The sequence below is a fragment of the Chlamydotis macqueenii genome, chromosome 2, assembly GCF_036417535.1.
Source record: "Chlamydotis macqueenii isolate bChlMac1 chromosome 2, bChlMac1.mat, whole genome shotgun sequence".
NCBI classification, from domain to species: Eukaryota; Metazoa; Chordata; class Aves; order Otidiformes; family Otididae; genus Chlamydotis; species Chlamydotis macqueenii.
This window is the reverse complement of record NC_141557.1, coordinates 140135737-140161618: the sequence shown is the minus strand read 5'-3', so window position 1 is coordinate 140161618 and position 25882 is coordinate 140135737. Positions and strand designations below refer to the sequence as shown.

At 42.7% G+C, this 25882-nt stretch overlaps 1 protein-coding gene across 1 annotated transcript in view; it reads right to left on the bottom strand.

Moving 5' to 3' along the window:
* Positions 1-21495, bottom strand: part of LAPTM4B (lysosomal protein transmembrane 4 beta) — a 62949-nt gene extending 41454 nt beyond the window's left edge. The window contains exons 1-2 of the mRNA XM_086742493.1: positions 21381-21495; positions 3537-3648 (exon numbers count right to left, since the gene is read on the bottom strand). Of these exons, the coding sequence (XP_086598619.1) occupies positions 3537-3648; positions 21381-21476 (208 nt within the window). The 5' untranslated portion in view covers positions 21477-21495. The remainder of the gene's footprint in view (positions 1-3536; positions 3649-21380) is intronic.
* Between the last annotated feature and the right edge of the window lie 4387 nt (positions 21496-25882).

Here is a 25882-nt window from a genome sequence, read left to right as displayed (position 1 = left end):
GCTGTGCAGCCTCACACCATTGCTTCCTGGGGTGCAACCCATGCGGCAGTGGCAATTTTTCTCCAGCAAAGGAGGGAGACGAAATGAGAAGGAAAGAGCTTTCTGAACCTTTGAGCCTAGCTCATTTACTCCAGAGGATAAGCCTGGAGGGGAAGATGCAGCCCTGAATATGCTACGCTGGGGCAGGGATCTAGTTTTCCCCCCTCCCTGTGACATAGGCCTGATGCTACACTGGTGATGTTGATGGACTGGGGCAGGACCTACTCAACCACTGACCTTTACCCTCCAACAGGAGTCCAAGTCTGCAGTCTGTAGGTTTCCTTATTCAAATTTTTCTATTTGAATTAATCTTTTTCAGCCCTGGATGCATGTCACATTCAGCAGAGACCATCACATTATCCTGCCCTGCCTTGAGACCTCTGCTTATCTTGTCTGCCCTTCCCAGGGCAGGGACACAGGCAGATTTTGGCCTGAGGTGCTGGCAGTGGTGTCAAAGTTCCCCTCAGTTTCTGTAGGGCACACACAGGATTTCAGTCCTGGTTGTGATACAGTTATGAAGTATCACGCATCTGTGATGCTCTGAAGGCAGTAAATAAAACCAAGCAGCACTCGCTGTTTATTTGGGCTGTTGACATGTCAGGATCATTGTGTATCTGGAGAAGCTCAGAAGGAGGCTCAGGTGAAATCCTCTGGGAAGTCAAAATGATTTATAGGGCTTTTCCATCTCCTGCCCAGAGATTATTCGTCTTTTAACAGCAGCAATATTACATTGGGCAGCTCACACATTTCTAATTTTTCCTAGTCCAGCTTTTAGTTCATAAACTCCCTCAGGCCCTAAGGAAATAAAAAGAAAGATGAGACTAAGTGGGCTCAGATGAATACCCAGCTCAGGAGGAACCCCAGCGTTTTCCCCGGCTCCCAGATGTACGTCAAACCACAGCCAAACCACACATGCGGGTGTCTTCCAGTACATCCATCTGCTGCACGGTAAGTCTTGGCAGATCATTTTCCCCCTTGTTTCCTTTTCTAGAATAGAAGTGAAAAGCTATAACCTACAGCTTTTTCTAAGTGCTCAGGTAAATCCTTCCTCTGCTTAATCAAACAAGGATTTTGGAGCCTCTGGTAACACCCTGGGAAGGATGCTAAATCCTAAATCCTGACATTAAGGCTGAGCAGCCATTCGCAGAAGAACTGATGCTGCTCTGGCATTTTCAAGCAGTTTGCACTAGACTGGCTCTGGCTCTGCACATGGCAGGAGTTTTTCCCACTGCTGGAACAGAAAATTGAAAATTCTCCCTAAACCAGGCCTGAGCACAACCAGAAATAAATATGAATACAAATATTGGGAGAATCCTGCTTTCTTGGAAGTGAAGGGAAATAGGTTATTAACTTTGGGTTAGCCACTACTACATGGAACTTCAAGTTCCACTACTATGACTCAGCTGATAAGTTTATTTCCGGTTGATATTTTCAAATCTTTTATGAAGAAGCCTGTTTGAGGAGGAAGGGAAAGAGAGTGATAATTTTACATGCAAAATCTGTCTGCTTTCTTTTTTGATTTGCTCTTGACAGGGGTATCAAAAGTAGTAATGAGAATAATGGGTACTCGTATTTCCATCACTATTATTTGTCAACACAAGTACATATAGTTAACAACTTTGGGACCTTCATTAGCATTAAAATTGATGTATCCTCCTGTATTTTGTACTCATGGTTTCACATCTAAGAATTTCAGCACATGTAGCTAACCTGGGAAACATTTCTTAAAAAAAGACAAATAAAAGTAGGACAAGAGAAGAGCACATGGAATTTTGTCTGATGCTTTATCTCATAAGAAAATATTTCCTCAGATTTGAACAAATATAGTCGTACTTAAAGAAAAAAAAGGGAAAAAAATATCTCCTGCCAGCTATTTCCAGTAAATATAGAAGCCAGTAGCCTGATTCAACTGCCTTTACTCAGGAAGGCATTAAACCAGGGGGAGTCAAAGAATAAAAGGAGACATTAATTCAAGTGTTCATTCGTAATTTAACTGCCTGTGAAATGTTCCCTTTACTGAATGGAAATGAGGTTGCTTGGCCCACAAGCCATCCTTTTACAGTCTTGCAGGGTTCACTTCAGAAGCCTTGATAAAAAAGTATAGAAAATAAAATTTTCAAGTGTAGATGGAAATCCCTAATGTACTTGATCTGACAGCTATTGCATTACAAAACAGAATTACTATTTTAAAGCCTTGGGCACTGGCAGGCCTCTGATGTCGGCTATATAAAACCACACTGACAGACAGTCATTACCAAGGTTAATCTCTGAGAATTAGGACAAGGCAGTCAGTTTTAATATGTCAGAATCAGCTAGGAGCCCATCTGTATATACTACGGTCCTTACTTTCTTAAATCCAGTTATATAAAAAGATTTTTAGTCAGAAGTTGTAGGTAGCTTTTCAATGAAGACACAATAAAGTAGCAATTGCCCCTTATTATTAATTAAATATAGACTCTCAAGGCATATCTGCACTAAAGAACTTGAGGAAATAAGCATCCCTTAACTGATATGCAGCAGCTCTGACACACCACGAGTACAATTATTTTTCCCACGTGTGGGGTTATTCCTTTTCCTACTAATGTTTTTATTGACTTCAGTAGGAAGGAGGAAAGGACTTTGAGCCTTCTGCTGTGGATGTGTGTGATTCTGAGCAGCAAGACACCAGTGTAACTAGTAGAGACCTTGTTTTAGATTACTGTGAGAAATGTTGAATGTAACAATCTTGTCAGGAGAAATGAAAATAAATAGACATTTTAATAAAAATCACATAGAGGAAAAACTTTTCTAGATACTAATTAAACCTTCAAAGCAAGTCAACAAACTAAACATCACCAAATAATTTGAAACAGTCATGGAAGAAACATTTACAAAGGACAGGAGGTTTTTGCAGGAGGCATAGATGGCCTGTCTCACTCTTCCTTGAAACCGTATTGAAGATTTTCTATGATGTCCTTTGGTGAGAGAAGGAAGCAGCCCTGTGTTATCACTATACACCTATGACTGTACAATCAATGTTTATACTTGCATCTATTGCAACAGGTTTCTGCAAGTCATGCCATGTGCATATGGGGGTTGTGTAAATATGTACAACATGAACTAACACTTTTAGCCAGTTACATAAACAGCGGCATGGGCCTTATGCATGTGCAGGCACTACCGCACATAGCGCTGAGGTGCAGAGACTATGTATCTCCCCTTGTCTTGCAAAATCCCCCTGGAGCTTTCAGCATCATGCTCAGGGATAACATCTCCATGTCAAGGGCTGGCTCTGCCCCGGCCAGGCCAGGCCAGTTGGATTACAAATAGGTAACAGATAAGGTTACTAATTGGTAACTAGTTTGAACTGTGCCATGAACACACCTTTCATAATAAAAATGCATCTATAAGATACTAAGGTGAAGCAATAATTAAAGGACAATAATTACTGAAACAATGGGACAGTTACACAAACACTGAAGCAATGAGTGTTAGTTATTCAGACAGTTTGTACTTACTGGCATCATCCATAAATTCAAATTCACCCCCTAATTCAGCACTGGTTAGGTGGTACTGGTCAGGATCGGTCAGGGCGCTCAGCAGAATCAGCAATACCACTGAATTGATAATCTACAGAGAGGAAAAAGGGAAAAGACTCAGGCTGTGAAAGCAGTCCATGAAAAACCTCTGGGCAGGATATACCCACCACAGTCCATGCTAACTATGGCAGAGGCTGTTTTCCAACTGTACAACTGTAGTATTTAACTAACACTACAATTAGTTTGTCTGGGTTTGTGTGAACAGGACCTATTTCTTCCCCAAGTGACAGCAGGAAAATGAAACATGGATTACCCCTTTTCATTCCAACTCTCTCCCACACCATCAGACAATTGCTCTTTCAGATTATAAAACACGTTAGCACATCCACTTCAGTTTGTTCTGTTGCAAAAATGAAAACCAATTAAAACCAATCATTTTGAGATTATTACAGACAAGTGTTGTAGTCAAGGATTATTAGCATGGCATAACTGGAATTGGGGACAGACCCTGTGAAATTGCTAAATGATCAAAGAGGAGCTGATTTGCTGGGAGAGGCTGAATTTTAAAAGAGGCCACGAGCGATGAGCTAATTCACGTGAGCTGCTAAATCATGGGGCCTTGAGGGGACGGGAGGAGGTGGCAATGTGAGCCCAATGTCTGACCTGCATGTTCCTGTGTCGTGTGGCACAGAGAGATGTTCACATACATTAAGGCTTTGGTTATGAAACGCATATAAATGACTTAAACGCAAGAATATAGTATTGAGTGATTCAGTAAAAGTGGATTGTCAAGTATCAGCTATGAGAGGAATGCAGAGGTAGCCAAGATCTGTATTTTAAAACAAATCTGAACAAAACGCTTACATCACTTTGAAGTGAAGAGGGCTAAAAGAACATTGCTCAGCATGAAATAACACGGCCTAGCTAAAAGCTTGTTCTACAGAACTAGGAAGATAATTGATGAACAGGGAAATAGGGAAAAGAAAGCTGATAATAGACTATGCTGGGAAAAATGGATTTTTATGGCTTTGGTTCCTACTTTGAAGTCATCCTAATCTGGTTACTAATACAGGTTACTAACTCACAGGTTACTAACAGCAACAAAAAGGTGTAGGAACACAGGCTATATTAAAACATGAAAAGGCTAGAGAATTTCTTGCATAAGAGAAATGCTTTTTGAAGGGTAAATTCAATCAAGTTTAGCTGATACCACATCTGTTAGCAATGATCTTTGAAAAATTGTTGAGAATATATTGAGTTCACAAGACGGGGAAAGAGCAAGCACAATTTATTTCTTTACAAAGCAGGAAGGCTATATAAAGAATTTCTAGCCAGACTGTGAGACTTAAGAATAAAATAAACTCAAGAGCAGATAATCAAGTATTCTCCCCATTAGGACTTCAAATTTGTATGGTCAGAACCAATGATCACCATGGGCTTGTCAAGGACAAACCGTAATTAATTAATGTGATTTTCTGTCTTTGACAGGCTAAGAGGCCTTATGGACAGAGAAAAAGCAGTAGATATCATCTCGTTGCATCTTGGGAAGCCATTTGACATTATGAGGTTCTCATAAATGAGCTAGGAAAACCTGACTTGGTTTAAAGTGCAGGAAGGTGAGTGCACAAAAAAATGGAGAGTTGTAATGAAAGATGAGTTGTCAGGGATTCACAGCCAGCACGGAAGATATATTGATTAGGGTTTTCCAGGATTGTTGAAAGATTTGGTATTTCAAGTCACTTGTGACGTGTATCTTTCTTGAATTTGCCGACAATGCCAAGCTGTAAGCACTTTAGGAGATAAGATTAAAAAGATTTTGACCAACTATGACAGAATTCAGACAATAGAGCACAATTCAGTACAAATAAGCATAGAGCGTCAGATTTTTGACAAACTGAAGCAAGAACAAGAGGAGAAATAACAGAGCAGGTAACAGTTCCTCAGAAAGGAGTCTGGGTATGACAGTGAATAATCAGAATGTGACTCAGTGCCATCCCATCAGCTCATTTTTGCAGCTGCATGGTAGTGGGCAGTACTGCAGAAACCTGGGTATTAGACGAACAAGTCGTTCTCCCACTCGGCCTCCACAGGGCCTCTGCAGAAAGGGTTCAGTTCAAAGTCCTTCTAAATCATACCAAGAAAAACGCTGGGGAGAATCCTGCAACAGAACAGAGGGTGATCAGACATCTGTAAAGTGTGGATAAGAGGGAGAAAAATGAGGTTTAGTGAGGAGAAGGTGGAGGAAAATAATCTCGGTCTTTTATAAGCAGAAAGTTGAGGAAAAGGACGCAATAGACTTTTCTCTAGATTCAGTGGGGAATGACTAAAGTAACAGATTTAAATTACAGCAAAAAGAAATTTAGGTTAGGCAGCTTGCTGAACAATAAGAACAATCAGACAGCAGAAGAGATTGTCTGGAGGGGGTTAGAGATCTTCATTACTGCATTTTTCAGAGGACAGCTAAAGCGCTCTGTGTTGGGAGTGCTGTAGCCCTGTAGCCATAGACGGTTTTGTCTTGACTTTGAAGACAGATTAGATGACTCTCAAGATACAAAGTTATATTCTATAAATCCTTTTAATTTTTAACATGACGTATAACTTTATATTGCAATCCAGTTCTTGCTTTATACTCTTTTGTGGAAAGCTAGAGGACATATGCCAGTAATAAAATTATGTTACTTAAGAATACTCGAAATAACCAAGCAATCAGAAACTATACATGTATATAGTGTTGCTATTTTAAAGGCATACAAGTTTAATCTTTTTTAAAGATATAGTCAGGAAGATTCATAAAATACTGACCTCAGCACTCTACTTTCTCCATATGGATATTTCCAGATTCAGATTACATGTTTGTCAGCACTGCCTTTAAGTCTCTCTATAAGACACAGATTGTGTTTGCCTGATCTGAAGTCTGCTGTGGTCAGTAGGAATCTCTCTAAAGCTCTTCAGTGCATCACTTTTCTGTTCTCTTGAGATCCTTATAATGATCTCTGAGCACCTTCCAACTATGCTGTCAGCATTGCAAGTGAAATACACCATGTGTTTATTTGCTCACCCTCTTTCTCAGAGAAGAAATGTGTGCGCAGTTGGGTGTATTGTATTTGTTAGGGTTTTTCTTTTGTTTTGAAAGTGATGCGACCATCGAATTTTGAAAAATGCTTTGATGCATAAATTTAACGTGCCTAGAAACTTACCGATGGAGTATTTTCCAAGGGCACATAATCAAGGACAAGAGCATAAAGCGATTCCCTGTGGATGTATGCTGTTGGTATAAGACTCGAAATCTGTTCTAGGAAAAGCAAAGGAGATTTTTCTGCTCTCTAAATAGGGCCAAGATTTCCTTCAAGATGTTTTACATTCCTTCAGCAACAAATAATGTAATGACTAATTAACCATGCTCAGAAAGCATTTTCATTATGCAAAGTTTCAGGAAGCCACTAAGGCCTATACCTTCCCAATGAGACACATCATCCTACTTTTATGGATGGAGAAACAGAAACATCTTCATGAACATGCAGCAGGGTGGTAAGAATAAAATGCAAGATTTTACAGTATTAAGGCAGAACTGTGACCACTGGGTCCTGCTGCTGGTTAAGGACATAGTGCCACCCCACTATGGGGTGGGTTAGAGCCCCAGGGGCACTAACAGGCCTTACTGGCCTTGCCCAGCCACACCATGGGGCTCCCCACACCCCTGCCCAGGGCCCAGGACCCCACTTCAGGTCAGCCTGGGGTCATCAGTGCCCCAATGGCACCAGAGGAGTGTTGGCCTCCAGCCATGCTTCTTGCATGGACCCCTTGAATGCATGTCGTAGCTTGTCTCCAGTTGTGTCCCTGGTCCTTATGCTCCTGGTTGGGCCCCCTGGATGGCCCCTGGCCCTGGTTCATCACCTGCCATGTTGGGGGCTGTTGATGGACTCCATTATCAGCCCTCAGTTCTGCACCTGGGCTCAGCCCCTGCAGGATGGTGCCCAGACTGCACTAAAAAGAGTCTAGACAAAGAGCCCACAGAAAGTCCTAGAAATGCCCAACTGTCCTGATACAGAAATAAAATAATACTTTTTAAAATCCCCAAATCTTGCTTCTCTGGCAACCAGATGGAATACATCCACCTGCTCATCAGTGTAGAGGAGGAAAATAACTCTGCTTTGTAGAGAACCCAGAATGTATAAGGAAAAGGGGAAAACAGGAAATATTTTGGAGGAGATAGTCTAAATATTGGAGCATTGCTTGGATTTCCTGCTCTGGGGTTACAAAACACAATTTCAGATTTGAGTAGAAGTCATCTTAAACAGCAATAACTGTGTGAGAGAAGGTGTATGCAGGCATAATGGAGAAAGGCAGCACGTGCTGAGATCAGGGCTGGCACTGCCAGCCACTGCTGCTGCTTCCACCTGTACTGTGAAAAAGAACCAGCAGCTTATGCACAATGTGAGGCAGCTCTGCTAGAGGGAACGTGCAGTGTTTAGGATGCTCGGAAGCAACCTCCTGTCTTCCACAGACAGCATCCAGTGCTTAGAAAGTATATAATCCACTAAAATTTCAGCCCTCTGCCACCAATGAGTGAGTAGCCACCTTCTACACATCATTTGTTTCAGAGATCAGCAGTGAAATGTGGTGACCCATGGAGATAACATGCAGGGGAGGGAGGGTGTCAGGAAACACTGCATCAACAGGTGATGAGAAAATGAGTACCACTGTAACTTCTGACCCTTCACAGAAGTGCAGCTGCATGGTGTCTGTCCCAGTGTATCTAAAATAAAATTAGTTCCACTAGCTCCTAAGAGCATGCCATTAACACAGATGTTTTGCTGATTCCTAACTCAGGCAGACAGAGAAATGCTCAAGCCAGCAACTTACAAAGACATCCATAAATACAAGAAGAATTATCAGGAGCTACAATGGCTTGATTTTTCCCGGTCTTTCACCAGCATACAGTCAAGAGGTGAAATAAAATTGCTCTGATAAAGGAGTTTAGAAGAGGAAATATTAAGCTTACTTTAACTCAATATACTGCATTAAAAGTATATCAGTGTTTCTCTTGAAGTGCACTGAGTCCCTCTACAAATATTCTACTACAGTTCTCCCAAGACTTCCTAATGTGTTGAAGAGAGATCCTTATATTTGCAGGAAAAAGTAAGGAAAATCTCTGAGCTTTATTTATATTGAAGGTTCAATTTATAACTGAATCCATGCATGTAACAGTCTGGATGCTGACTATGTGGTGAAAGACATTCATACACTTTTAATTCTGGGTGTTTTCAGCCTCACTGAGCTGAGGGAGTTCCACTTAAGCACACTACTTAAATTTTTGCACTGGTGGAGAGCTAACTGACTACCCGTGCTCCCTGTCAGGGACCCTTTACAGTCCCAGAGGGCTGGTTTAATGATGGGGAACACCTCGGTAATATGTAGGTATAAAAAAAAAGGGAGAAAAATTAAAAACTGCAAAGATAAACTTTGTTTTTATGATATAGAAAATAACAAAAAAAAAAAAAGATTTTTTGAAAACACAGTAATTTTGGGCTAACCTCCCAACTTTCTGTAATCTGTATTAGAGAATTATAACACTGTGATTGATATAGGCAGTTAGTTACCTATAGTTTACTCTACAGTCCCATACCTGACACAATATAAGATACCCGATGAAAGAATAGCTGATGTTTCTGAACAAAAATGGTTTTGACTGAGCAGCAAATAGCAGCAGACTTCTCTGAGGACTTCGAACAGTGAGCCACCTCGGGGTGTTGCTGACCAAGGCTCCTAAACTTTGGCCAGATTTTGAACTGGCACACACAATTCTAGCATATTTTTAATACCTCACAAAACTGGCAGGGTTTAGTTTGTTGCCCTCTACAGATATACTATTGAAGCAAATCACCAAGGACATTAATTTTACTAGTAAGAAATCTTAAATGTTTTTAATAAAACTGAAGAAAGTCTCAAGCAAAACCTCCATACCCTTTATCTCCCTTCAAAGGCGATTTTATGAGTCTAGGTGCTCGTTCTCTATAGAAACTACAGAAAAAAAAAAAAACAGTCTTAAACTATTTTTGCTCCTTGAAACTAAACATATATTTTATAGTGCTTGGATATTTGAAGTCAGTATTACTACTAGAAAAAGTGAGAATGTATGGAAAATGTATAGTTAAGCTGACTCATCATGCTTAATTCTCCCCATCTACCTTTGCCTTCCCACTTGACATGTTTTTTGCATTTTTCTTGCTTTTTTCTTTTAGTGTAGAAGATGTTAATAAAAGCAAGAACACTTTTGTTCATCAAGAGGACACAAGAACCCTACAAAAAAAAAAAACCCAAAAAACCAACAAGTTCACGGATTAACTCAACAGTTCAGGGTAGATTTGCACTATCTGAAGCGTCTTTCCCAAACTTCTCTGTTAGCATTGATAATGAGTTAAGGTTTACGCTCTATTGCCTCGTATAGGCAGATTCTTCTATCTGTTCTCTCTCTCCTTGTTAGGCAAAGCATTTTTTTTTTTTTCTGAATTCTGATTAAAGAGGAAACAAGGAGGCAATTTTAGCAATAAATGTTTTACAGCTGTCTGACTGCTGTGGAGAGTAGACAAACAACTTGAGAAGGAATGAGGTGTCCCCAAGTTTCTTTACAGATCTCATAGCAGTGATTCAGTTACCTTCCCCCTCAGGGCACACAGGACCCAGGAGCTACATCTAGGCACACCTCAGGCAGTGGCTTGAACTCCTGGGGAAGGAGGAGCAGGAGAACCTTGGCTGTCAGAGTAGATACCTTTCTTTTTTTTCTGCTGTGTAAGCCTTCTGCCTCATTGTAATGAAAATATTTCAGCTTTCCATTGCTGGGGGACAAGCTGCAGATGTGTTAGTGATGCACAAATTAATGAATGGTCCAAGGAAGGAAACACAGCCACACTTAGTTATCTTTTCACCCAATGAAACTTAATAGTCTGAAGGGAAACAGAAAGATGGCCATGTAAAGTAGGGTTAAAAGAGAATCCTTCCCCCATTTCACCAGTGAAACTCACTATCAGGCATTATTACTGAAGCCAAAAGGTTGGAAAAGTACAGAAAAGGATTAACTATTTATTCAGGAAATGCAAGTGCTTAGTGGTATTACAAAGCATCTTAAAAACAAAATATAAGCCTTCCTGCTTCAGGTTATTGCCCAACCTTGAAATAATAGTAGAATAAAATAAAATTTCTTCCCTGCACAAATCATTCTTTCTTACTTCCCTGCATGGTTTCTTAAAGCATATGTTTCTGGCTCCTACCTGAAATACTGCACTGGAATAGGGAGGGCATTAGTCAGATCAGAAGTAGCAATTAAGTATTTATGTTCTTTAATCTGGAGACGACAGGGTAGAGTCTGCAATTCTTGTTTCTTATTTTTCCATATTACTCACGAGAAGTCAAAGAATGATCCAGGCAGGCTCAGACTAGCATATTACAGAGCGCACATTATAGAGAGCATATAATAGAAAGCTACATAAAGTATTTTTATCAGGCTTTATATATAATTTCAACTTTGATTATTATAATGACAGTAAGCATTGAACTTTAAAGGCTATGCTGATTAAATTGATATAGGAAGTCCAGCATAATTTATCAGCACTCTTCTATACAAATGACTCAACCACCGCCTGCTGCCAGCCTTTTAACAGTCCTAAAACCCAAACCACAGGAGGTCTGTTATTAATGAAATATGGTAATGACTACATTTATTTAAAAAAAAATAGATGGACAGACTGTACAGGATGCACACTAGAGGTTTCTGCCTCCCTAGAGTTTAATTTGTTACATACTTAATCTTAGTCCTCTCATGGTTTAAGGAAATAGGATATTTGTATGCAAATTTATCCATGGATTCTTTGTTACTTTTACATTGTATTTAAAGAAAGTTGAACCTGTATCTGAAAATGATTGCTGAGGTCTTCTGCCCAGCCATGGGGAAATACAATCATATACTCACGGTCAAGTTATAACATTGCCAGACCAACTTGCAATTTCTACTAAAGCACATCTTGGTTCAGGATGCTGTGGAGAGCTAGCAAAGAATTGGTATGTAATAAAATCTTCTTAGAAAAAGAGTTGTTCAGCTGGTCAGTTGAGATTTGGTTTCTGCATTTGTCCTTGACTTCCAAAAATCCATTTCTGAGTCTTGCAGGTGACAGTGAAAGGTTGAGGGCAGATCTGCTACAGGGTCACTGTTGATGTGAGAGTTGTGGCAGCTCCTCTTTGCACATGTGTTACTGCACTGGTGAGAGGAGTGCGCCCCAACTTTTGACAGCAAGCCACATATGCCCACTAAATTAAAAAAAAAAAACCACCAAAACACACCAAACCTTTGAACAATTATTCTTCTGTAATCACCACAGGCAATATCCACAGAAGCCATGCAAGGGACCAGGGCTGTCAGTAGTAAAGCACATCACTCCATCCTTCCATCACTCTGCAGTCCGAGGTAGGGATTTAGTTACACAAGGAAGAAGTGGGCACACCTCAAAGGACGGTATAGTACAGATAATTACTGACACAGTAAACAACATGATCACATGTTGCCGATCTGTCTGGGCACAGCTGTTTCACAGTTGGGAAATGCACCTCTGCAAGGTGAAAATCTCCCACAAACCTGTGTTTCTGACAAAAGCATTTGTCCTGTCTGTTTTAAGTAGCTTAAAATGTATCTCCTGACAGAACAAGACCTTGCTCAGCACAAGCCAGCAATGAAAAGAAAAACAGCCACAGCAATTTAAAAAGTGCTTCTAAGGCAGAGGACTGGGATGACACTAGTCAGAGCTGACTGTGGACATCTGAAAGAGAGCAGACCCACAGGGGATCCAGGAACAGCGTGCTAGGCTCAAATTCAGATTATTTCTTCAATGATGCCTTCCTGGCAGATTCACTGCCTCAGACTGACCAGGAGCACTCTGTCACACCTTCAGCAAGGAGCGTGGTTTTTCTCTTCCTATTCTACTGTCTGGAGATTTGAGGCTTTAAATCTCAAGACCAGCTGCAGAACAACACAGAAACTCCTGTGCATATTTTCAAGCCTTGACCACTTTAAACTTCCAAAGTTTTACAGTCAAAGCATGAGCCTCACAATAAAACCAGAGAAAAAGAAAGCAATCAAGGAAATTAATTCCTGGCTATTTTGCAACATCCGTTCCATATGTCCAGGAATATATAAGACTAATTGCATTTTCACTGACGTCAGTCTAATCAACGATCAGTTTATGAAGCTTAATGTGTTCTCCTCTGGCTGACTAGGAGATACATATTAACCTTCAACAGAACTGCTAAACACATTTTACTTGATTGATGTAATACCTCCTCTCCTTTCTATAAATACATTCATGATTTTTGTATAAAAAAATCAAATGTAATTATAATATACTGGTCTCTTAATGGATTTCTTTCCTTTAATAAGCATTTATGTAGACTTTGCACCTCTTACAACCAACCATCTGTTTTCTCACCGAAGGGAGACAACTGTTCCTTGTAATCCCAGTGAATTTATTATCCCATTGAAGGCCTTACTAAGAAAAAAGGGTATTCTACAAAGGTTTGCGTTTTCCGAATTGATAACTGTGTTGGTTAGAAAACTCTGTAATTATCCTGGACAACTGATGCAGATTATCAGCTATCATTGCAATGATCTATTAAATGAATTCATGCAATGATTCTGTGAAAAATCCTAGTGTGGGGTTTGGGCATATAAGAAAAGTTGCATATGTAAGGGGATTAGAGCTTAAAGACATTTTCAGAAATAAGTATTGTGTTACAGACTAATAAACAGTTCAGTAAATGCATGGACTGTCCAAAAGATGCTTAGAAGAAAATTTGTCCCTCCAATGACTTTAAAAGTTTTTAGAAAAAAAAAATTAATAAAAACACTGATGTATGACAGACTCTGGGGGGGACTGACAAAATGCTGTTTCTGCTCCTCTCTGCCACACAGCAAACAAACAAACAAACCTGGCTAATTTCACTCAGAACAGAAAGCACAGGTAACTTCAGATATGGTGTACCAATGAATCCATCCTGTTTTCAGATAATCTTTCTGGTCTGTTAATGGATTGATTCTGTCACCCAGAGGTGAGTGATTAGGGTCTTCGCAAGCTGTCTTATTGATTGTGTGATTGATTTAAATTCCTCCCATATGGTACTTTATTTTGTAAATCAACTGAAGAAGACTTGAAGCATGAATTGGAGAAAGGAGGTGGGGTAAGGTCCTGCGCTGCAGAAACCAACCTGGGTTTGTGCATGGTGGGGAGGAGTTCTTTAAGGAGTTCTCCAGAAGCCATTCTTGAAGCAGTTAACTGTTAAGTTATTTAATACTATCTCTCTAGATAAGTCACAATCAGAATGTAGTTATTGAGAAGCTCCTTCAGACAAGATATATTTTGTTCATGCTAGTGATCAGTGCTGGTCTTTACTCTTTGCTCTATCATATCTAAAATGCATACATATGTTTTCAGCTTCTTAACAAAATACCATGCAGGCCGTGAGCAGATATTTATGTCCAGATCCTGTTTCCCTCTGGTCTTGAAGAAGATAATGGAATGGATGCAATCCGCTCCAAGAGCAAATACCCCGGACGTCCTCCGATTCAAGTCTCAGTTCGATATTCAACATGTACATCAATCATACAGGGAAGCCTTTGACAGTAGGATTCATATTTTTCTTTATTCATAATGAATTCCAAGTTTTCTCTCCACTCTCCTCAAAAGCAAGCACGTGCACAGGAATTCTCCAATGAGTTATGTGAGAATGCTGCTGTTTTTTTTTCAAGATCTCAGCTTGTGTTTTATGAAAGGAAGTACAGACAACAGAAAAACTAATGATAATTTCATAGGCATGGCACTTGGGATATAAATATTTAGTTACTGCAGCCATTTCCACTAGAAGAATTTGGAATCTCAAGTCGTTTCAGATTATATCATGGCCCCTCCACCTGCCAGTGGATAAATCTTACCTGCTGCTGACACTACATCTCCTACCAAGGGATAGGAATTGGCCGTGTCATTGGCACCACTCAGCTCTTCCCCTGGAATATACTGCCCAGGTCTGGACTGTGGAGGGGCAATAAGCTGGTGAACCCACAGTGAGCCCCATTCTGCAAGACTTCTTTCCCCAGTGCCACCAGTATCAGACTGTTAGTGGAGGTGGTAAAGGCAGTGTTGTCTGCAGGGTAGCCTGACCCAACATCCCAGCTGTATCACACTGGTGTGACACGGGAAGCGACAACCCTGGCTGATATGAAGGAACGGCTTCAATGAGCTGGCTGATGTACTCTGACCATTCATACACAGATAAAGTTGGAGATCCTTTATTCTTAGCCCATTTCATTCCATATAAAAGCAAAGAAAGCTGATATTCTAAGTAAAACACAAGATCTCATGCTTGTATTCGTGCAAATTCCTGCAACCTGGCACTGGGATAACAGTTTCCAATTCCCTGTAACATCAGGCTTTCTAATGGTGGAATTTCCCCCTTTTCACAACTTCGTTTTTTTCAGTTTTCAAAATCTCCTGATTCTCATAGGTTTTAAAATGATTAATAACAACTTCTCTTATTAGACTTTCTTTATTTTTCCTGAAAGGGCCTTTCCACCCTCTTCAAGGGACCCCTGCTTACAACTCCTTGCTGATGTATGCAGACTCAGACTGTGTAAAGGTTGCAGGAGTGTGGACAGAGCAGCTTGGAAGGATCCCAGTACAGGTATATGTGTTGGATTTGTTTAGTGAGGGGGGGCCATGGTGGTACGTTCTGTAAGAAGCTTCTAGAAGTTTTCCCTTTGTCCAGTGAACTCAGCCGGGCCTCTGGCAGACCTGCTGCTGGCCAGGGCCGAACCAATTGGTAGCAGAATATTCCCTGATAATGCTTCTGCGATAACGGATTTAAGAAGAAAAATAAAAAAAAAAAAAAAAGAGAAGATGATGTGAAGAAGCTGGAGCGGGGGCAGAGAGGGGGAGATGTGAGCCTTGTGGCCCTCACCCTCTGGCCTCCCCCCCCGGCAGCCAACTGGGCCCAACTTGGCCCAGCCCGGCTGCAAGAAGTGAAGAGGAGATGAGATGTGAAGAGAACCTGAGAGGCGTCTGCCTGAGCCGAGTGTGAAGAATTTCTTGTGAGAGGAACAGCTGCAGACGCCAAGGTCAGTGAAGAAGGAGGGGGAGGAGTAACACGGCTCCTGGCCAAGATTCCTCTGCAGTCTGTGGTGATGACCATGGTGGAGCAGGCTGTCCCCCTGCAGCACATGGAGGTCCACAGAGGGACAGAGATCCACCTGCAGCCCATGGAGGACCCCAGGCCGGGGCAGGTGGAGGCCTGAAGGAAGCTGTGGTCCATGGAGGGCCCGCGCTGGGGCAGCTGTTCCGGAAGGGCTGCATCCCGTGAAAGAGATGACCCACGCCAGAGCAGTTTCACGAAGGACTGTGGCCCATGGGAGGGACCCCACGATGGAGCAGGGGAGGAATGTGAGGAGTTCTTCCCTTGAGGAGGAAGGAGCAGCATAAAGCAATGTGTGATGAACTGACCGTAACTCCCATTCCCTACTCCCCCCTTGTGCCTTTTGGCAGCAGAAGGAGGTAGAGATAATGTTAAGCACGGGAAGAAGAAGGGGTGGGGGGAAGTTACTTTGCTCTCTTCCACATTATCCTGCTTTGGTTTTATTAATAATAATAAATAAATCATTTTCTCCAAGTCGAGTCTGTTTTGCCCATAACAGTAACTTTAAGGATCTCCCCCTGTTCTTATCTCAAACCTTGAGCCATTTTTTTTCTATTATCTCTCCCTGTTCCCTCAGAGGGTGGGGGAGTGAATGAGAGACTGCGTAGTTTGGTCCCAAGTGGGGCTAAACTACAACAGTATATTTTGTTTACATGAGCAGTCAGTGCTGATCTCTACTCTCTGCCAAGTAAGCCAAGATTTCAGTAATCTTCTTGTATTCAAGCACATTGCCGTACATGCTGTTCTGAACACGGCTTGATAAAGACAAGGAAGTAAGTGTGGTGCAGTCACAAAATATATACCTTGGTTCTCTCTTTGACATCAGTTGAAGTGCTCTCTGCTGATGTCAGCAGGATGTTCAACCTGTAAATCAATAAGGCCATAGCAAGCAGTGCTTTTCTTTTGCTTTACAAATAAAATTTTAGCAGGATCTGTTGTGATAGGACAAGGGATAATGGTTTTAAACTAGAAGGAGATAGATTTAGATTAGACATAAGGAAGACATTTTTTACACTGAGGGTGGTGGAACACTGGCACAGGTTGCCCAGAGAGGTGGTGGAAGCCCCATCCCTGGAAACATTCAAGGCCAGGTCGGATGGGACTCTGAGCTCCTTGCACGGGGGTTGGACTAGATGACGTCTAAAGGTCCCTTCCAACCCAAACCATTCTATGATTCTATACGGAGGCCACTACTAGTACATTTTTTCATCCATTAGGATTCAATCCTTTTATTAAAAAAATGACTGGGATGCAGACAGAAATTATGCACGTTTTCAACTGTAAATTCAGCAAAATCCAGAACTGAAGTGTCCCAACTAGCAATTCATGCTGAGCTTTCCACAAACAGCAGCTCAAACACTGAAGCCACTCTGGCTAAAAACTTCAGCTCGCTCTATTTAAGTTCTTTACCACATGTCCTTCAGAGGGAGCCGCAGAACTCGAGAACTCGTGGTTATAAAAGCTTCTCAGCCTTCCATTAGTTTTTATTTTTAGCCCCTTTCTGCCAGGGCGCCGGGGAGGCAGCGCTGAGCTGCGGGCAGCTCTGCTGAGGTTCGACAGATGCTGTGAGCCTCTGGGTGTCCCGGGGGACCAGGGGTCTCAGGGGTCTGTGGGCACCAGGGGGATCTTGGTGAGGGGGAGCAGCCTGTGCCCAGGACACTGCTGCAACAAGGCAGGTAGCAGGTGACACTGGGCACACATTGCTCAAAAATGAAAGCTCCTTCTTGTAACATTTTTTTTTTCCTGAACTGATGCCTTAAAGTTTCATCTTCCTCCCTCCCAAGTCACTGGGAAATAATTCCCTTTGTCCCAGATGGTGCCAGTGGAGCCTTGGGGTGTGCATAAACCCCACTGCCATGTGTTGGGAGAGTGGGAAATCCTACCGTGACACTGTCAGCATATCTGACGTTCCTTCTTTGTGTTTTAGGCAAAGAAAGTGAAGCCCATTTACTCAGGAAGAAGACATGCTGCAGTTATAAATGCTGTCCCCAACGGGGATGTTATTCTGACTCACCAGGACCGACTGGGTCACTTGGAACTCACACAAGTGCCAGCTTTCCCCTGGACTCCAGCACCCAGGGGAGATCGGAACTGAAGCTGGCTCATTTCCACGGTGTCACTGCCTCAAACAGCACACTGATACAACTGTCTGGCACAAAACTGAGCTGCTGGAAGTGACTTCCTAATTTTCCTTTTTGTAATTTTTTTTCAAAATATGACACTTGTAAGATTTTTGTGCCCCGAAATGTTTCTGCATTGTGACCTCTGATTTCATATATAATACAGAGAAGTGTGAAGTCCATACCAGTGGGATGAAAAAACCAAGATTAACAACTAGCTGAACCAAACTAGTCCTCAGGTTTTAAAATAAATATTACCTCCCAGTCAGTCATATTACTACTGTCTTAATCTTCAGCATAATGTTTGTATTCAACATTGCAGCACCTCCTCTTAAGCCTTTCTCCCCAAGGCAGCACATCAGTTCCTGAAGTGCAGGCTATTCTGCAACCTGATTAGATTTTCTTTTCAGGAAATTTCCTCTGGCTGCTCCACCCTTTACAACTTACTTTTTACACTGAAGTACCTCAGTACTCGGTGATAGTATATATATTGTTTTATGTATACTATATTGCAATATCATGCAATGCCGTATCGTATTATATTATTCTAGATGCAGTACTTATGGCTTTACCAGGACGAAACCACCAAAACATAAGAGCTATAGAAACATTAGCACTCTAAGACCCATTATATCCTAAAATAGAGCAAAGTTAAATATTTATTTTCCAGCTATTGATACTTCATGAGACCATTGTGGGGGTCTGTGGCTGCTGGGTGTGCGTTGGAAATGCACACAGCGTTCCTTCCCCTTACCTGTATGGCAAAGTGCTCTCATAATGTAGCCCTGATGACCCCACCTGCACTCGGCTCCCCACTCTCTCCACTATTTGTAGAATCCCAAATATCCAATTAAAACATTAAAACTGAACAGCTAAAACATCATCCCATAGAAATGCACTATTTTTCCACATTTACTCAGACATGAAATTCTGCCCCCTGAGATTATGCTAACTCCAAACCGGTTCAACATGTGAAAATCCTATTTTAAAAGCCTGTCAACACTTCTAAGCTACTACTTTTTTTCTCCTTCAGAAGCTTCTGCTACTGAATCACTGTATCAATAGTCATAGAATTAAAAAAACTCACACTTCACAGGTAGCAAGATATGAAAAAGCAACAAGAAAAGTATTCATTCTCTAGGGGGATGTTTTTTTTTTCTCAAGTAGTTTCCTCTAAAGCATAATGGCAAACAGCATACAGAATACATGTTGGCATGATGAAAAATCAAAGGGGTTTTTGTTTGAACTTTATTTGAGGTTATGCTCATTGCTCATGTGTAGTTTGGAGCAATGCAACCACCCAAAACACATGCAGAGAAAAGATTTGCCACCAGGACAGCATCTATTTTTATGTAAACCCTCAATAGCAGATTATATCAAAACATAATTGTTGTCCTGAGATAAAACAATACTTTCGTATATGACTTTGTAAACCAGACCTTTCAACCTGGGTAGCTATTTACTCAAGGAGCTACTTACTGCTTCCTAACTTTGTAAGCTAGAAAAAAGGTTTAGCATTTATTATGAACATGCATCTAAATTTCTATTCTTAATAGTTAACCTTAAAAATTGAAGTATTTGCAACAGAGGAGAAAGCGCAGACAGAAATGTGTACCCTGACATGTTATGAGTTATTGTTAGTTTGAAGTCACTCAGAGATCTGCCCTGAAAAATCTATGGAAACAAAAGAAGCAAAGTAGGATGATCTGTAAATCAGGAAATACCTGCTAGTTAGCAAAGAAAATTTTAAAACAGACTTTGCAGAAAAATACTACATGAAATTGGGGCACTGGTATTTAAATGTTAGTAATTCAATAGGTAACAAAGTCTAAAAAGCCATCAGGCTTTTCTTTATATCTAAGGTCAGCTGATGCACTTAATTTCCTCTTCCTCAAATATCTTCAGGTCCACTGCACAGCTAAAATACCTGCATCCCTGTCTTTCTGGAGCCAATGTGAAAAGGCTTCATTCAGCTGAAGGCGGAAATAAATAACAAGCATCCTGGAAGAAATGTTCAAAAGCTTTCAGGTCATATTAAAACTTTCTGAAACTTCATTGCAGTCAGGTAGAGAGGGGTGTCTTTTTCAATGCTGTCAGTATTCCAGATACCACAGGCTGTGGATATTGCATTTAACTGCATTTTATTAAACCAGGAGCAAGAAATAGTTCAACTAATGCATCACTTTCTCAGTGGTGAAATATGTATATTATAGGGCATAGAGCATTTTATGTGATTTCTAGGACATAAATGTCAACCTAGCCTTTTTATTATGCTGATTGAATTTATTTAATGAGCTGTCCTACAAGGGAGGCCAGCCCTGCATTTTTCACTTGCTTCTGAAGGGAATTTCAGCAGTTAGCAAATAAGCCCAGGTCTAATCTGCTTCCGTCTGCAATCATTTGAAAAATGATGCTTGGCAAACAGCTCTGCGTGGCCTTGGCTTCACAGAGGGACTGATTTCTCACACCAAGGGAGGGGAAAAACCGAGCAGCCTGAGAAGTGCATCTACATAACCTGCAGCGACAGACCAGCTCTTTTAATTCTTCTGACACATTTGCAAATCCTGCAACTATGGCAGGGCTAGATCTGGGAAAGCTGCTTTTCCTGCATTGCTGCCCAAGGGATTGAGAAAAGATTGTCAAAGACAGGAGAGGAACTGAGGGCTTAACGTGCCTCCTCCTCACTGAGACTTTTCCCCTGGCTGAATAACGGGTGTGGAACAACCTCTGGGACTGATGGTCACCCATTAAAGCTGCACCTTGGGATTGGTTCCCTGCTCCAAGGAGGTATTCCTCACTCTAGGGTAACTCTGAAGGCAGATAAGTCTTTCTAGTACCTGAGAGCAGCTGCCTGAAAGGTTTCAGCTCTCTGTCAGCCAGACCAAGATACCCCTGACAATTATCTGACAAGCAAGGAACAGCAGTGACAAGAACATCTGACTTCTCCACGAAGCAATGATCAGAGATCATAAAACAAGATTTTTTCTGCACAGTGTGGCCAGGGTCTGGCAGCCTCAGTGCAGCGGTCAGCCTGGCCTCGGGAACACCGCTCTGAAGTCTGGGGGAGCCAGGAAAACCGCTCACACCTTCGCTCGTCACGTTTTCATCCACCAGATTGCTTTTGGCTGGAGACCCTGGTGAGCCTGCCTGTGCTCTGCATCCCCTGCTCCCGCTCCCCTGACCCTTTAACACACCACACACACACACACACACACACACACACGCTTCGTTTCCCAATTTAGACAAAGCCGAAATACCGGTCTCTGCCTTGCCGGGGGGGTAACCCGTGGGTTAGCGGCGGGGAAGCACTGCAGCTCGCTCATAAAAACGCGACCCCTCGGAGGGTTCTCCCCAAAAAAACGCCGGACAGCCTTAGCCGCTGCGATAGGCATTCCTCCTCCGGGGCGGGGGGCCACCCCCGGGGGGGGGGTGGTGGAACACGACACACGGGGACGAGGAGAGCCGGGGAGGGGCTTACCAGGTACCAGACGCCGAGGATGATGGTGCCGGTGCGGACATGGCAGCAGAGGCAGCAGCTGTTGGAGTAGAAGCGCGCCCAGGGCGAGCTCAGCATCGCGGCGGCTGCTGCGGGCTCCGCGTTCTCTGGCCGCGCTGCTCCGCGGGGGCGGGACCGGGGCCGGGGCGGGACCGGGGGGGAGCTGGGTGCTCCTCTAGCAAATCCTGACTGGCAAACCAGTGGGAGGTTTTACTGCGTTTCGCTTCGAAGAAAGATCAGATCGAAGGAGGTCATGGGACCCTTTGGGTTTACCCCAAATTCTGAAGCCACGAGCAGTTATTTTCTTCCACAGCACCCGGCTAATCCACTCGCGAGGTCGTGTAACCGGTGGATGAGTTGATATTGACCTCACTGTCACTGCCCTGTAGCCCATGCCCTGACGGCCGTGGGGGAGGAAGGACCCAATGCCGCCCACTCAAGCATCGGTGCAGGTAGAAGCTCAACTTCCCACCAAGCAGCTGACTTCTTCATATCTTACTATTTGAGACTTGTATCATTCTGTAGAGGAAATAACGAAGAAAATTCTACCAGGAGGTCCATACGCCTAACCTGACCCTAAGAACCATTTATTTACTGCCATCTATCTTGGCTTCCTACCAAATCCTACAATTTATTGTCAAAATGTAACATTGAAAAGTACTCAAATGTCTCAAATGGTTGCTTTGGGGCTCTTCTTTATTTCATACATAATCCGCACAAAAGAGAAACCCAAGATAAAAGTGAACTTGGCATGGATGAACACTTCTAACTGTGCCTTATTCCTACTTGTAAAGCCATTATAGTACATGAAATAAAAAACTGTTTAAGTAGGAACTTTACATAACCTTTGTTCTTAGCTTGTCCTTATAAAACTACTAGCGGTTTGGGGTTTTTATTGTGCATAAAGAGAAAAGCTACTTGGCACTGATTTTATAAATTTGACTAGATTAATGCATAAGACAAATATTGTCTTTTCAAGATTCGTATTAAAAAAAGGCCACCAAAATTCTAGTAAAGTGAAACATCCCTATTGACAAAAAAAATATTCCAGAGACCAAAGGAAATCTCAAACAATGTGGCCTGGACTGTGTCACTGGTAACCTTGAGAGACCTCGATCTTTTATACCAGAAAGTAAGCAAGTTAGAAAGACGAAACCCTGTATGTAAGGGTACGTGGAAGGTAAGAGCATTTGCTTCATTAAGGTTAACTGACCAAGGACCTGATCTTTTCAAAGGAAAGGGGATAATAAGGGGGAAGGGATAAACAAGGACGCAAACCTGGTGGACAAGTGACAAGGGAAACAATGCCGAAGACCAAAAGCCTCCAGTTACTGATTGATGGGCTCATTGAGGAGCTTCAGGAGTGGCTTTGGAGAGGGTAACCTGGACTTCGGAACTGATAAGAAGGGGCAAACAAGAGGAACATGAGGATTTGGGATATTCAAGGTGGGGCCTGTGTGACTCTGCAAAATTGTTATGGGAAGGGGATCGGGAAGGAGCAAAGGGGGGATCAGACAGAAAGGGGTCAATCGTGTAAAGTCCACTTGCGTGACTCAGCCCTGTGCCTGATCACCCTTTCTTCTTAAATCCTTTCTTAAATGTCTCTGTGTAGTCTCCCTCTCCACGTAGTGTGTGGGGGCCTGCAAGGAGTGCATGCCAGCTACTGGGGATTCAGTGTGAGCGATGTGAGAGAGTGGCTCAGTGCCGGTGTGCCCAGGGCTGGCAGTATCTGCCCCAAATCATGGTGGGGCTGGGTGCATGTGTGTGATTTTCTTGCAAACACCAAATTGGATCAGCTGGCCTGTACTTAGGTCTTCTGCGAGTCTTAAATGTAGGAGGCACAGCTGAAGGCAGCACCTTGCCTGTGGCCATGTGTGTGGCCATCCCCATTGGTGTCCTGTGCCTGCAAATGGGAAAGCAGCAGCCGCATCCATCAGCCTAGGATGGGCACAACAAGCTGGGCTCCCAGCAGCCGGGCAGGCGCTGGACCTGCTGGAGGTGGCAGCCATGTAACAACTCCCAGCACAGCTCCCATCTCTGTGAGGAGAAATGAACTGTGTGTCTTCTTTTGCTTATGGTTTCCCATCAATGGCTTTAATCTGGATATCCTCAGAAGAAAAAGGAAGGAAGAAGGAGAAAGTGAACACTAATTACTTCCCAGCAGTTTCCTGCATAATCATTAATTGATATTCAAAAAGTCTGATAGGAAAGATCAGAAAGCATCAGGCTTTGTATCACACTCCTGATTTAAAACCAGCCCTAGAAGTCCAGAGAAGTATAAATCACAGGCAGAGTTGAGAGAAATGTTGAAGTCCAATCTGCTCCTTTCTATATTTATTTCTGTGGCATACTACACACTTTGCAGATAGAGGACCTAGTCCCTGCCTTGCTACATTTATAGTCTTCAGCTCTTAGCAGCAGCTCACAGTGCACAAGCACAAGCACTGCTGTGTGCTTGCATGGAGCCCTGCTGGCTGTGGGGCGACCCCCCCCACTGAGTTAGCTCAGATAGCCCCCCCACCAGTTAGCTCCCCTTGCTACCAGCTGTGGAGGCAAAGATGTAGGCCCAAACAGAATTAAAACAAAAAGGTGCAAGGGGCAGTAAAAGTGGGGTGGTCACAGAACAGATCATGACATGAGGTTCACCGGGCTCCAATGCACAGCAATCGATTTTTCTTGCAGACGAATGGATTTTGAGCAGACACATTGGCTGCTGCAAGTCAAGCGTGCATCTTTCTCTGCAAAACCTCATCCAGAGGAGAATTTGCTTTCCTGCCTAGGCTCTGAGCAAGCTCTTTGGAAGGGGTGTTGGCTGGTGGGATATCGGCACCAGGCAGCAGTTTCTGTCAGAGGCAGTTGCTGGCACCACATTGGTCTCCTCCTTCCAGGCCTGACCACCAACACAGCCCCCTCTCCAGCTGTGTGCCCCTCCACTGGCAGCGATGCTGAGTGGCATTCAGCAGCCACCACTTAGCAGAAGGAAATCCACTTACTGGGACTGTTACGCAAACCTTTAAAGGCCTCAGAAGTATGCTGTTGAATGTGCATCAAGTAAGAAACTTTACAGAAATGGTTGCAAATACACAAAATTCAGTGTTTACTAATTTTTTTCCAAGCCTGAGTGTTGCCACAGCTACAGACCCATAACCACCGCCTCCGTAGTTCAAGCCTCCTTGCCATTCACTTTGCCTTATAAAGCAAGAAACGACAAACACGTCTTGCAGCCATGGCTGTGAATCCGTCATATCTGATCTTACAGCCAGAACGGTGGAGGATCATTTAAGTTGCACGAGTGATAACAACTGGATGAGACCTGAGTTTTGTCAAGGCTCCTGGAAGTACAGGAGACACTCTGGATTATCATCTTTATATATCAGACTTGAAGAGGACCAGTAGCACTGCCTTGCTCAGAAAGTGATATAAACTCAAGCAAATAAACAGCCTACTCAGAAGCACTTGCTTTAGTTGTGCTAAAAAATTAATATAACCTTTCCAGTGGGATCCATGATACAGCAAGATTTTCTTCCAAGTGAACATTTGATTCTGAAATCAGCACCAACCTCACACCCCCTTGCTCATCCAGAGGTCGGTGTGTAGGCTGTAGGACGCATCCAGAAGAGAAATGCAGACTCACAGCTCCTGCCTGCTCCTCCGTACCAGGGCTGAGCTGTAAATCATTGAACTCATTTCGTACAGCCTCTAGTTCCCTGAGGCACACCCTGAGAGCTACACTAGCCATCTGAGGAAGGACCCAGCCCAACTTCGGTTTGTTGCCAATTCTCTGTGCTGCAAGCTGCTATTAAAAAAAATCCAATATATTCTGTGTCCTGCTTCTGCTCTGTTTTCTCCCATGTGTCCCTTGTGATCTCCTCACTCTAGGGGACAACTTCTCCCTCCTGCCAGAGGATGCTCTGATCCATTTGGCATTTTTTGTGCTTTCTAGCACTCACTAAAACTGGTTGCTGATACACCTCCTCGCAATCTTTTTAATACCTGTCTGAACAAGATTGCTTGAAGAGGACAAGTGGCTTGGAAGCTGCCTGTCATTCCCACCTTCTGCCTGTACTCACAGTCCAGAGAAATAGAGGAGCGTAGTTCAATTGGCCTTGAATAATTCAATTACACTGTGGCCCAGCATTGCCTACAGCACATACACAAAAGGGCAGCTTGAGGGAACCATATCTTCTGCTAGTAGGATTAGCCACGTCCTCCAGAGTGAGCAAAGAAATTGTTAATTGTTTTGTATTTGGCCAAGTTAAGACAAGATCAGAAAAGGGTTAAACATTGTCCAGAAACCAAGGTCTGGGTACTGTCCTTGGGCACAGGGAGGTGACAGCCTTGGGAGATTGATGGTGATTGTAGTAGCGTCAGTCCAAGTTGTTGTTTGGCTTGTTTCGGAGCCTGTGTTTCAGGATGGCTGCAAATGATTCAAGTATTCAGGGCTACAGAAATATTTAATGCAACAACATTTAAAAAACATCTGT